The sequence below is a fragment of the Myotis nattereri genome (genome assembly GCF_964212035.1).
Source record: "Myotis nattereri genome assembly, chromosome: 1".
In the NCBI taxonomy this organism is placed as follows: domain Eukaryota; kingdom Metazoa; phylum Chordata; class Mammalia; order Chiroptera; family Vespertilionidae; genus Myotis; species Myotis nattereri.
The window spans coordinates 180,794,118-180,808,782 of record NC_138075.1 but is presented as its reverse complement, the minus strand read 5'-3'; the positions used below and the strand labels follow the sequence as shown (position 1 = coordinate 180,808,782).

At 38.8% G+C, this 14,665-nt stretch overlaps 1 protein-coding gene across 1 annotated transcript in view; it reads left to right on the top strand.

Annotated features, from left to right (window-relative positions):
• The window catches only part of FRAS1 (Fraser extracellular matrix complex subunit 1), a gene marked incomplete at its 5' end in the record, with an annotated part of 444,917 nt that overhangs the window by 393,615 nt on the left and 36,637 nt on the right, over positions 1 to 14,665 (top strand). Inside the window, 5 exons of the mRNA XM_081100823.1 lie at positions 17 to 164; positions 7,993 to 8,198; positions 10,466 to 10,622; positions 12,341 to 12,541; positions 13,982 to 14,169. Coding sequence (XP_080956949.1) covers positions 17 to 164; positions 7,993 to 8,198; positions 10,466 to 10,622; positions 12,341 to 12,541; positions 13,982 to 14,169 — 900 coding nt within the window. The remainder of the gene's footprint in view (positions 1 to 16; positions 165 to 7,992; positions 8,199 to 10,465; positions 10,623 to 12,340; positions 12,542 to 13,981; positions 14,170 to 14,665) is intronic.

The following is a 14,665-nucleotide window of genomic DNA, read 5'->3' as shown; positions in this document are numbered from 1 at the left end:
CTGATTTTTCTCCTAGTATTGCACCTTGACGATCTTAGATGACACTCAGTATCCAGCAATTGAAGGGCTGGAGACATTTGTGGTTTTCCTCAGCTCAGCACAAGGGGCCGAACTGACTAAACCTTCCCAAGCTGTCATTGCCATTAATGACACATTCCAGGATGGTAAGAGATTGGGGCTGCCAGCTGGTGGCTGACTATAGTTCTATTTTTTCCTTAACTTCCATATGTATGCATTGGACCTCATTCACATTTCACTCAAGAAATGTGAGTATGTGTGTGTGAGTGCATGTGTATGTATGTGTGCATATGTCTGTTACATCTGTGTGTGTACAAGGACCTGCATGTACACATTTACATAGAAATAGGAGAAAGAAATAATTGTTCATGTTTCTGGCACTCTACTAGAAACACAAAAAATGTTTAAGCCTTGGTTGGGCCATGTCCTCAAGAAGTTCAATGTCTAGTTGGGAGATCAGGCCCTTAAACTGAAAAGTTAGGATATCCTATATAATAAAAAGCTAATATGCAAATTGACCGAATGGTGGAACAACCAATCCTATGATACACACTGACCACCTGGGGGCAGACACTCAATGCTGGAGCTGCCCCCTGGTGGTCAGTGTGCTCTCACAGGGGGAACGCTGCTTAGCCAGAAGCCGGGCTCACGGCTGGAGAGTGCAGTGATGGTGGTGAGAGCCTCTCTTGCCTCTGTGGCAGCACTAAGGATGTCCAACTGCCATTAGTCGGACATCCCCTGAGGGTTCCCAGACTGCGAGAGGGCGCAGGCCAGCTGAGGGACTCCCCAACGAGTGCACGAATTTTGTCCACTGGACCTCTAGTATGATAAATGGCCTAACAGTGCTGTAAATCCAGTGCTATCTGAGCAGATGGGACTGAACAGTAACTTTGTGTGGAAGAATCAAAGAAGATTTCACAAAGGAGTTGATATTTAAGCTGAGCCTTCAGGTGTGATAGTAATTTACCTAATGGATAATAAAAGAAAGCTTCGTCAAATAAACAGATATAATAGGTATAATGGCATAAAGTTTTGAAAGGTGCATATTTGGAAAACAGTGAGATGCTTACTTGTGCTTTGAATCCAGTAGGAGGTGAATAAAAGGAAATGAAATGGAAAGATAGGTTGGAGTCAAGTTCTAAGAGTCTTATGTTTTAGCATAAGGAATCGATAAGCAGAGGGAAGCAACAGATTCTTATCAGCATAGGAGTGTGTGATTTTGTCTTAGGAAACTCATTGTCCTGTAGACGATGTGCAAGAATGAAGAGACAAGTATATGAACTTGTCAGTCACCACTGAAGACCTAACCTAAGTAACATGAGGATGAAGAAGAAGGGACAGGTGCTTCTTAGGAATAATTGATGAAACTTAGAATTGTCAGATTCTAGAGTTGGGTGGAGAAGATCAAGGCAAACCTCCCACCTCAAGCAGAAGGACCCTAATCAGCATTCCTATGGTTGACAATAAAGTCCATGATTAAACTGTTACAGTGAATGAAGAGGCACCAAAAAAGGAACAGGCAGCCCAGCAGAGCAATCTTTAATATTTTTATTTATTTTAAATAATTTATTCATTTATATATTTTAAAAAATCAAATGAAAAAAATGGTATACTATGAAAATAAGAGTTCCTTCTACTCCTGTCTCCCAATCCTCTAGTTCCACTCCCTAGAAACAACCATTTTAACCACTTTTTTGTTTTGTGTAGCCTTCAAGAGAGAAAAGAAATATATACATATGTCCAAAACGGTATCTTACTTTATTTTTAATATATATTTTTATTGATTTCAGAGAGGCAGAAAGAGGGAGAGATAGATAGAAACATCAATGAAGAGAGAGAATCATTGATCAGCTGCCTCCTGCATGCCCGCTGCTGGGAATCAAGCCCACAACCCAGGCATGTGCCCTAATCAGAAATTGAACCGTGACCTCCTGGTTCATAGGTCGACACTCAACCACTGAACCACACCAGCCAGGCAAAAAAATGGTATATTATTTTAGAGCTAGGTTTATTAAGGTTTAATTTACATGAATTAAATTCGTCCTTTCTGGTATGCAGTTCTATGAGTTTTGACAAATGGACAGTATTGTGCCCACCACCACAATCAAGATGTTGAACAGCCCTGGCTGGTATGGTTCATTTGGTTGGTCATTGTCTCGTGTACAGAAAGGTTTCTAGTTCGATTTCCAGTCAGGGTACATGCCCGGGTTTTGGGCTTGATCACCATAGGGGGCGTGTAGGAGGCAGCCAATTGATGTTGTGCTCTCATATTAATGTTTTTATCTCTCTCCCTCTCCCTCTTCTTTTCTCTAAAAGCCAATAAACTATTTTTTAAAATGTTGAACAGTTCTAACCCTACAAAGTTCTCTCTGTTAGTCAACTTCTTACCCATCCTGAGTCCTGGCAACCACTGATCTATTTTCTATCCATGAAGTTATGCCATTTCCAGAATGTCTAAATGCAATCCAGTAATATGAGCACCTTGAGTCTGGCTCTTTCCATCAGAATACTTACTGCCTTTGAGAGCCATCCATATTGTTGCACATAAGAGTAGTTCACTCTTTCCACTGCTGAATAATCTCCATTGCATGGATGTACCACCATTTGTTTATCCACCCACCTGTTGAATGACATTTAGGCTGTTTCCCGGTTTGGGCAATTATGATCAGAGTGGCTGTAACATTTGCATATAGGTTTTTGTGTGAATATAGGTTTTCATTTCTCTGGAGTAAATACTTAGGAGTGGAGTTGTTGGATCAAATGGTCAGTGTTTAACCTTCTAAGAAACTGCCAGCTTGTTTTCCAAAGTGGTTGTAACTATTTTGTGTTACCACCAGCAGTGTGTGAGAATTCCAGTTGCTCCACATCCACACCAACATTTGGTGCTGTCAGTTTTTATGAAGTGTTTTCATTATTCCAGTAGGTGGGTAGTGAATGAATGATGACATTGAGATATTTTCAGGTGCTTACTTGCCATCCATATATCTTCTTTGGCAAAGCATTGTAGAAAACTCCCATTTTTTAATTGGGTTGTTTATTGTATTGTTTTAGGCTCTGGACAAAGATTTGTGTTTTGCAAATATTTTATCCAAATCTACTGCTTCTTTTTTTGTTCTCTTAACAATGTCTTTAAAAGAGCAATAGGCCTTTATTTTGAAGCAGTTCCATTTATTGATAGATCTATTACTGATCATGCTTTCAGGGTAGTATCTAAGAAATCTTTGCCTAAACCAAAGTTTCAAAGATTTTTCTCCTATGTTTTCTCCTAGTAGTTTTATAGTTTTAAGTTTTTCAATTAGATTTGTGATTCACAAAATGGTGACTTTAACCATGAACAAGATAATAACAATACTCTACTTTATATTGCACGTTACTTCAGAGTTTACAGAGTGATCTGTTAGACATTATCTCATTTGCTCATAATCCAGTGGCTTCACTTTTACTTCTGTTTTGTAGATGAGACTGATTGGGGAAGAAACATTCAACAAGCATAGTATGTGGAGGAACCAACATACATTCTGGATCTTTTGGCTCCAAACCCATTGTCCTTATACAACACTAAAGGGTTCTATTTGTGCAGTAGTAGACTCTGTGATTTTTTTCCTCAGTGAAGTTAAAAAAAGAGAGAAAAAGGAAATTCATTTATTCCTTTTATTCTTGAAAAGTCTCCTTATTCTTTTGCATGAAAAGATAGCCAATTTCCCTCTGATAAAGTAGAAAGTGAATGCAAAATCAGAAGTCCTAAAATTTAATGCCAGCCCCACCACTTCCTTGCTCTTTCAGCCTTAAGTTTATTGAGCCCCATTTTGTTCATCTATAAAACATGTAAATAACCACCTTACAAGATTGTTGTGAAGAATAAATTAGATAAAATTTGTGAAAATACCTACCATAGTATCAGGCACATAGTAGATTTTATTACATGTTAACTTCTTTTCTTCCTGACACACCTATAATTTATTATACTTGCCAGTGGAACTCTAGTAACACATAAACTTCATTGTACTCTGATCAATACAAGATTCCACTTAGATTATTTTTATCTTTTGTTGATGGGCATTAGGATTGCAAACTTAGAAAATGAATATGTTAAATATATATATATATATATATATATATATATATATATATATATATATATATATAATTTTTCAGGAAGACTACAATAATATATATTCAGTCCAGAATTTATCCCAAAGAAAGAAATCCCCAAACCTATTTCAGAGACCATTGTAGTGTTAAAGGTTAAATGATTTAAGACCACACAGAGAGGAAGTGATGGATCTGTAAAACCCAGATCCACTCTATCCAAGTCCAATCTTATGCTTTTATACCCTACCATGCTCACTTTCCATACAAGTGGAATCATTGGGTCATAAGGCAGTTCCACTTTTAATTTTTTTGAAGAAACTCCCTACTGTTTTCCACAGCAGCTATACCAATCTGCATTCTCACCAACAGAGCACAAGGGTTCCCTTTTCTCCACATCCTTGCCAGTACTTGTTTGTTGATTTATTGATGATAGCCATTCTGACAGGTCTGAGGTGATATCTCACTGTGGTTTTAATTTGCATTTCTTTGATGATTAGTGACATTGAGTACCTTTTCATATGTTTATTGGCTATCTGTATGTACTCTTTGGAGAAATGTCTATTCAGATCCTTTGCCCATTTTTTAATTGGATTGGTGTTTTTTGTTTGTTTGTTTGTTTTTGGTGTTGAGTTTTATGAGTTCCTTATAAATTTTGGATATCAATCCCTTATCAGATGTATCATTATTGAATATGTTTTCCCTTGAGTGGGAATAGAGGGAACATACCTCAACATAATAAAGGCCATATATGACACACCCACAGCCAACATCATACTCAATGGGTAGAAACCATAAACATTTTCCTTAAGATCAGGAACAAAAGAGGGTTGTCTGTTTTCACCACTCTTATTCAATATAGCCACAGCAATCAGACAAGAAGCAGAAATTAAAGGCATCCAAATTATAAACAAAGAAATAAAACTGTCATTGTTTGCAGATGACATGATATTGTATATAGAGAACCCTAAATATTTCCCCCCAAAAAATACTAGAATTGATAAATGAATTCAGTAGAGTAGCAGGATACACACTAAATATTGATTAATCAGCTGCATTTTTATGCACCTATAATGAACTATCAGAAAGGGAAACTGAAGAACCTATCTCATTTACAATTGCATAAAAAATATACCTAGGAATAAATTTAACTAAGGATGTAAAAGACCTGTTCTTGAAAAATTATATGACAGTGAAGAAAGAAATTGAAGAAGATACGAATAGCAGAAGCATATACCATGTTCATGGATGGAAGAATTAATATCATTATAATGCCCATACTACCCAAAGCAATCTATAGATTCAATGCAATTCCTATCAAAATACCAATGGCATATTTCTCAGAATTAAAACAAATATTCTAAAAAATAATATGGAACTGCAAAAGACCCCAAATAACCACAGCAATCTTGAGAAAGAAGAACCAAGTTGGAGGAATCACATTACCTGATATCAAACTATACTACAAGGCCATAGTAATCAAAACAGCATGATACTGGCATAAAAAACAGATGCATAGCCCTGACCAGTTTGGCTCAGTGGATAGAGCGTCAGCTTGAGGACTCAAGGGTCCCAGGTTCGATTCCGGTCAAGGGTATGTACCTTGGTTGCAGGCACATCCCCAGTGGGGAGTGTGCAGGAGGCAGCTGATTGATGTTTCTCTCTCATTGATGTTTCTGGCTCTCTATCCCTCTCCCTTCCTCTCTGTAAAAAATCAATAAAATATATATTAAAAAAAAAAAACAGACGCATAGATCGATGGAATAGAATAGAGAGCCCCAAAATAAACCCACACCTTTATAGTAAGTTAAGATTTAACAAAAGAAGCAAGAACATAATATGGGCTAGAGATAATCTAATCAATACATGGTATCAGGAAAATTGGATAGATATGTGCAAAAAAATGAAATTAGGCCACCTAATCTAAAAATGGATTAAGGCTTAAAAGTAAGAATCAAAACCATAAAAATCCTACAAAAAAAAACATAGGCAGTTAAATCTTGGACATTTTTTGTGGCAATATTTTTTCTGATATTTCTCCTGGGGCAAGGGATACAAAAAGAAAAATAAACAAATGGGACTACTATAAAGATTTTTGCACTGCAAAGGAAACCATCAACAAAGTGAAAAGACAACAACTCTAGCTTTTAACTCTCATCTTGACTTGACACCTGTCAGACCAGCAAGAAAAATCAATCCAAAGCATTAGATAATCTGCCTTGAGCAGAAAAGCTTTCTTGCTTGTGTTACTTTTAAATTGGCAACAAGCTTCCTTCTTGTCCTCCTGTGCTAGGTCATGTCATTGCCACCTACTCCCTAATAGCACAGACCATTATCCTGGATGACAGAGCCCTAAATGGTAATTGTTCAGAGCCTAATGCTAAAGTTGTTAATTTTCCTTTAGGTGTGGTATTCTGGGTTTTTCTCAATAATAAGTGGTAATTGTTAGGCTTAGTTCAGCTCATGGTTTTGTGTTATTTTGCTGATGCCAGCAGTTCTGAGCAGAGGGCAGGTTGGAGGCAAGCAGCTTTCTGCAAGTAGACTTGCGGAATGCTGGTGTGCTCACCCTTTCTGTTTCCTCCTTTCAGGTTTGGCAGGGCACACTCAGGACCCAGCCAGGAACTAGGTGTCTATAGCTATAGGGTCAGCTTCCTCCAGCCCCAAAGACTAATGTGGCATATGACTGGAGGGACTACCTCTTTGTATTTTTTATTAAGAAATTAATAACGTACAGTCAACAAAATGTTCTTGGAAAGAGATATGTCTTAATACAGAGGGTTACCATGGGCACTGTAGGAAGTAAGGAGGGGAAAAATGACCTTTCGTATAGAGAGGCCTGGAATTGGGGCCAATATAAACCATGTGATAATAATCCCTACCAAAATTTGAGTGTCGCTGTGTGCCAGAAACTGCATTGAACACCATGCCCATTCAATCTTGTTAAATTCAATACTCACGATAATTCTATGAGTTAGATATTAACATTTCCAATTTACATGTTGAAGAAACCCAAGTCTCATAAAACCTAAGTAGATTGCTCTATATCATACAGCTAATAAGTAGCAGAGCTGGGATGGAAATTCAAGCCTGCTTACTCCAAAACCTTTGCTTTTAACCATATTTGGCTACTGTCCCTCCCTAAAGTCAAATGAGGCCTTATGAGTTATGACAACAGGTAACTCTCCAGCAGTGGTCACAGATTGGGGGCCCACTGGACATTTCTGCATGTGGATGTGTTTTGTTTGGCCCAAATAGTTTTAACTTCCCTGGAATTTCTTTTTTCCTATTCTAATGGGTTGTTATTTTAAAATTTAGGAGATATGACATAAAAATCCAGATAAGAGGTCTGGCTTTGTTTGAAAATAGGAAGATCTGCCAACAAAAGACTGGAGCAGCAAGTCAACCTCCTTTAAACAAGGCCTGCTCTTCCCTCTTTACCAATGTCCCAGCTCCTCCTGGGTGTCTTCCTGGCCCCAGGATCAGTGTGAGTGGCCATTTATCAGCAGGCTTGCACTGCTGTTTGCCTTATTGTAGCCTTAGAAGGGAAGTGAACTTTTTGAGTACTCAAGTCTCTATCAAAATTTGTCTTATACCTGGCCCATTTTTTTACTTGAATTACTTTTCTGCATTTGAGATGGTGACCATACCCCGAAGCTGGGCAAAAACAGGTGCAAAATTAACTTGTTCTATTTTATTGGAACCACATTCATAGTGGAAGCAATTCCCTGGCCCTGAGAGCAGCAATCAGGCCTTGAAATCTGCTTGCCACCTGTGGTTGGCCAGCCTAGGGTGGCCCTTCCTGGAGCCCTTCTGCCACGAGGCTGCTGTGGCCACCTCCCTATATCTCCCTCTAACAATGCCTCCATCTTTCCTTCTGCTCCCCAGTGCCCAGCATGCAGTTTGCCAAGGACTTGCTCCTAGTGAAGGAGAAGGAGGGTGTTCTGCACGTGCCTATCATTCGGAGTGGAGACCTGAGCTATGAGTCGTCGGTGAGGTGCTATACTCAGAGCCATTCAGCTCAGGTCACAGAGGACTTTGAAGAGAGAAGAAATACAGACGCTTCACGGATTACGTTTCTGAAAGGGGAGAAAGTAAGTGGATTTGTGGTGACTGAATGATGAGATTCTCTTCGTCCTTGATGCCTTTATTTGTTCACAGTGAGATGGAATTTCTTTGGATACATATATAGCAGCCAAATTGCTGTGCCATAAAGCATGCATGTGCTTAATTTTTTTAAAAAAAGAATATTGTCAGAATACTTTCCAGAATCTCACTAGCATTATACAAGGATTGCTGGAACCCAACATCCTCTTCAACACTTAGCATTATTCATCTTTTGACTTTTTGCTAATCTGATATGTGTAAAGTTACATCTTGTTTTAATTTGCATTTTTCTAATTAATGGTGGTTTATATACTTGTTAACTGATTGAACTTTCACTTATTGAAATTTATTATTATTTTCATCCTCACTAGAGGATATTTTTTCCATTGATTTCTAGAGAAAGTGGGAGGGAGGAGGGATAGAGAGAGAGACACACACACACACACACCAATTGGTTGCCTCCCAACAGACCCCTACCAGGGCTGGAGAACCTGCAACCAAGGTATGTGCCCTTAACAGGGAATTTATCCTGTGACCCTTCAGTCCATGGGGCAATGGTCTAACCATTGAAATAACTGGCCAGGGCAAAAATGTATTATTTTAATCCTCTGTTCCTTATTTTGTTAAATTGCTGTCTTTTTCTTACTGATCTGCTATACTTTCTTAAATATTCTAAATATTAATTCCTTACCAGTTAGACATTTTAGATATTATAGATGTACTTTCACTTTCTGTCACTTATCTATTACCTTGAACCATGATGTTCTTAGTTGAACAGAAGTCTTTGATTTTGATACAATCTAATGTGTATAATTTTGGTTTTATGATTAGTCCTTTTGAAGTTTAGCATAAGACCTTACCCATACCAGTTCACCCCAGATTATTTTTCTGTTCATATTTAATAACAATAAAAAAGTGATAGCTTTCTTCTTTGGGACTCTCAGTCTTTTACACATTTATGATGCAGAAAAGCCTGGTTCAGTTATGTATTTTATAAGAATTTTACTGGTGGCAGGTTGAAGCATGTACTTAAAAATACACACAAATACTACAGATGCAATCTTAATCTTTGAGTCTACATGTCTATATTTGTTTTAAGTTCAAAAAAGGATTCTCTACCTATCCAAGAGACAGTTTGTCATTTAATAAAATTATAAAGAAATATAGTCTAATAGTCTAAATGTTACCCACATGACAACCTATCTATCATCATTCATAATCACACTTGGGAATCTTCATTTTTCTTGGCTTACTAAGCAATATGTCTTTAGAACTTGTCATTCACTAGAATGTCTTCTTTTAAAGATATCCTGAAGATTCACTACTAAATTCTTATTTTCTATAAAAAATTGTTATTGTAAGAAAGATGTGGTAGGGGAAAAAAAGGAACATTCTTCAGGGATTTAAAACCAGGTTAGCAAGCCACATATCATGTTCACAGGCATGCTTTCCTTTCACTTAGTGTAATTAGGAAGTATGAGAATGAAACTTCTCTACACCCACGTAGTCTATGCAATACGGTAGTATAGTGGATTTTAAATGGTTCAACTAAAAATAATCCCACTTATCACATGAAGCCACCATTGAGGCTGCTCTGTTTTCCAAAATATTGTGACCTTATTTTACGTTTTTCAAGGACACAATCCCCAGTAGAGAATGATCAGTTTGAGAAACACTATTTCTTTGCATCAAACAGGGGTTTAGGTTATATTCTGAGACTCAATCAATACTCAGAAGTTTTCAGATGAGACAACATTGGGTAGCACATTTGAGAATTCTGCAGCACTTAAAGGTGTCCTTAGCCTAACAGGAAGCCTTTCTAAGCTCTTTATAAGACTATTCCATTTTTACAATGGACAAGGAACATTGTTCAGCTCTCCAGGAAGCCTAATCCATTTATTAAACCCCAACATCAGAAATCTACCTATTATAACATGTACCAGTGTATTGATCAGCCCAGGCAAAGTGTGGGAAAGTGTGCAAATGTTCTACACATGATCATTAGTGGGTTCTGTGTTTGATCTTCTTTTTCATAACTCATCACCAATAATTCAGATGATTTGGAATGTTCTCGTACAAGGCTCCACATATAGGTAAGTCCCACATAGGCATGAACTCCTAGATAACATTCTATATTAACTAGAATTTGTGTTGACTCTTTGATGCTACAAAGAACAATCATTTTCTAGGAAAATCAAGGAAGTTATTGACATCTCAATGCAAATTTGACTCTATCTTGTTCCCTTGACTCTAGATGAAGAACTGCACTGTCTCCGTCCATGATGACTCGATGTTTGAGCCTGAGGAACAGTTCAGGGTCTTCCTCGGCCATCCCCGTGGGAATCACTGGAGTGGAGCCAGAGTTGGAAAGAATAGCATGGCCACCATCACCATATCCAACGATGAAGATGGTAACCGCTACTCTAATGTACACTTGCTGTACATCACATTTACTAGCCATGTAATTATAAGTGTCTTGAAAAATGAAAGGGCTACAAAAATGCCTACTGATAACAGTCCTGCATTATATTTATAACATATTGGCAGCAAATAATCATCGTCTACAAAGCTCCTATAAGTTTACTAGGGCTATAGGTAGTTTTAATCTCATTATTCCCTACCACACTGCCAAGGGAAAGGAATGAGTATGGTTGAAGGCTAGGACAGAGACACTAAGACAGGCAGAGAATAAAACTTGAAATCACTGCAGTTGGAGCAAAATTGGAAATACAATCAGAATGAGTTGAATCCAATGAACTGATTTAAACACTGAAATTAGAAAAGTCTAATTTCTCAGTTTTCTTTTCTTCCATTAACTTGGCCTACTAACCTAAAAAAACAAATCTTAAATTCTTTGGTCAGGTTGTAGTAAAGAGTGCCCCATGCACCAGGGAAAACAAAATCTGTTCCAAATTGAGACATAATTGTTCTATTAAAATTGGTATTTTAATGAGTTAATGGATAATAACAGTATACATAGTAATATCAATTTTATTTAATATTTATACCACTATTCATCCTCACATATATAAAATCAGGGACTAATTTGGACATTGGGTGAAATAAGAAAAGCCAGCCTGGGAGCTGAATTACTCCATTACCCAAGGAAACTCAGGTTCTCCCCCTGCAGTGACCCTCTCCCAGGCACACAGGGAAGCCAGTGGCTGAAGCTCAGAGGGTAACAAATTCACAGTGTGTTGCAGTGACATGCGTAAGTTTCAAAAACCATTCTTTTTTAAAACTCTGCTGTCTCAAATGAGGCTTATCTTCTACAATTAGAAAGAATTGACTTTCTGAGGGGGGAAATGAACACAGAGACTCTAGAAATGTCTGCAAAATTTTATATGTGAAAAATGGTATACAACTTGTAATTGCTCTGAATTGTTTATCTTATTCTCTCTACCACTACCACTTTGCCCTTCCCCATAAGAACATATCAAAAAGGCATAATTTGATATTTTTCTAAGAATTGTCACTAGATCATTAACTGTACCCTAGCAATAACAATCATACTTTAAACCAGAATGTGTTCAGAAGTCTTCCGTTCCTGAATTATCATTGCAGTCAGTCACTAAAACCACCCATTCTTAACTGAATAACCTGTGAGAAGTTAGGAAAAGCTGAGGGTCGGGGGAGGTGAGAGCTCCCGGAAGGAGGATTCAAAGGACCAGAGATGAGAGATGCATTTGGTAAAATTAAGTTACATATAAATGAGGTAAATTATTAACCTTAGAAATTCATGTATCATCAATGAAAAGGAGTTGGTTCATGCAATCAGCTGATACAAATTTATCAGTTGCTTACTGTGGCTCAGTCCCCTGATAAAGCATGCACATTTTAAAACATTCTGAGTCGTGATGCCTTGGTGGAAACTTGGACATCATGCTTCCAAAGTACTTACAAATATTTCCCTCACTATCCTGTTTTTAATAAGAAATGAATAAGAAGTGACTTCTATAAAATCAGAAATAAATTTCTTTTTCCCAAGCATTGCTTAGGGGTAAATACTGATTGATTTTCATAACAGTAAGGCATTTTGTCTTCTTGTCATTAGCAGGTGTTTCCATGGGAGTTGGAATCTTTCCTGCTTTTCTAACTTGCTCTTGTTTCCCTGACCATGTTTCTTCAGCCCCCACCATTGAGTTTGAAGAAGCTGCGTACCAAGTCCGGGAACCCTCGGGGCCCGATGCCACGGCCATTCTGAACATCAAGGTGATCCGCAAAGGGGATCAGAACAGGACGTCCAAGATCCGCTGCAGCACGCGGGACGGGTCTGCCCAATCTGGTGTGGATTACTACCCAAAGAGCCGAGTCTTGAAGTTCAGTCCCGGTAATCGAATGCCAATCCCCACATGTGGGTTTTACTGAGTAGAGAACCTAATATCTAATATTCAAGGAAAGGAATGAGCAGAAAAATAAAAGAGGAAAACTTTCCAATAACATAAAGTATTTTTTAAGCACACACTTGAGATGGAAGGAGTCTTTATAATTTTTAATTAGTAAAAATGCCATGGGGGGGGGGGCGGGAAATAGGGCACTGACTTCAGAACATCCTTGGCATTTTGTTTCATTTAAAAGGATTGTTGTTGTTGTTGGCCTGTGATTTGGTTAATATGAGCACTTGACTTTTAAAAAGTGTACGTGACTGCCATCATTCAACAAACATTGGTGCCAAACACTGTGCTGCCCTTTAGGCCGGGGTGACTAAAATCCAGAAGGCACACTCTGGTTAACAGCTAAAATAGGTTTATCCTAGAGAGAGCAATGGAGACAAGTCAGGGAAGAGAGGAAGATGGGATTGAAGTCACAAACAGCTGTCTCATGTATTAATTTGATGGGAGGAGTGAGACAGGGAAGGAGTTGAATTATATGCTAGGTTTTTTTCACAGAACTTTCTGGGACAATGTAAGGTGAAAAGGTGAATGTAGACAATGGCATCATTTGTAATGTAGCCAGAAGTGGGCAACAGTGTTAGAAGGTCTTTTCAGAGATGTGTTGGCGAGTGGAGGGAGAAAGTGACTTCCCCAGAAGTGAGTTTGGGAGTCTCTGTGTGTCTCTCTCATGCCCTCGAAGCTTCAAAGGGCTTTTGGCTCTGTCCTTTGTGTGTCTTATTGGTGTTTGCTGGAAAGATAGGTGCCCTTCCTCCACACTTGCACAAGGACCTCTCTTCCAAGTACCTTTACTTTTCCATTTTCTGCATGAGGATCTGGGGAAAATACAGGTCTTAGAAGTAACCGAGTAGAGAATCATTTTAGGAAAAGGTAGGGGGTTTCTGAGATTTGAACCTCCCCCCCTTTTAAGGCCTACAAACTATATTCTCGACTTGGCAGAGACTGGCCTGGTAGATAGCCTCTGAGCTATTGCTTCTCGGGAGACAGCTTTGAAGGGTGTTGTGTACAAGCACTGGCAGCCTCACAGGCGCTCATGTCTAAGTGTAAAGGGGAAAGAAAAATTAAGCAAGAAAACCCCTCATAACCAGGGTGGAGTGCGTTTTGGATCATAGATTTTTATTACTGCCAACTAGTGTCAGGCAGGGGCCGTTAATCCTCATCTGGTGTAGAACAGTAAATCTGCAATACTGAGCCTCCACCACAGGTGGAATTAGGTCTGTAAAACAGATTCCCTGTTTGAAATGGGGCCAACGTGACCAGCACCACTGCAGTTATAGGAAACCCTTAAAAGGAAAGGGCCTACTTAAACATGAAGCCTTGTCTTAGGTCGGTCACCTAACTGGGACTTCTGCTGTCCTTGTGTTCTGTCCTTGCCGAAGGTGTGGATCATATCTTTTTTAAAGTCGAGATCCTGTCCAATGAAGACCGGGAATGGCATGAATCATTCTCCCTAGTCCTTGGCCCAGATGACCCAGTGGAAGCAGTTCTTGGTGAAGTGACCACTGCCACAGTGACGATCCTAGACCAGGAGGCAGCAGGGAGTCTCATACTGCCAGCACCACCCATCGTGAGTGGCTTGACGGGAAGGATTGCTTGTATGTCTTAGTGACTAGTAGATGAGAACTTGAGATAAGTAGGACTTCCAGTGCTATATACTCCTTCATTCCTCTAACACAGTGGTTCTTAACCAGGAGCAATCCTGTCCCCTCCTCTGCAATGCCCCCACCCGCCGTAACTACCTCCATGGCACATTTGGCAATCTCTGGTAACATTATTTGTTGTTATGACTGTCAGTAGGTGCTAGTAGCATCTAGTGGGTAGAAGCCAGAGATGCTACTAAACATCCTACAATGCACAAGACAGCTCCAATGACAAAGAATTATTTGGCACAAATGTCAAGAGTGCAGAGGATGAGAAATTCTGTTCCAACAAAAGAGGAAGACCAAACCATGCCCATACCTCAGTCTGATAAACAGAAAGTACAATACAATTGATATTCTCACTTCTTTGGTGGGACTTAAAAGAGTGAAAAAAAAAAAAGTAATGCAATCCCATATCTATTA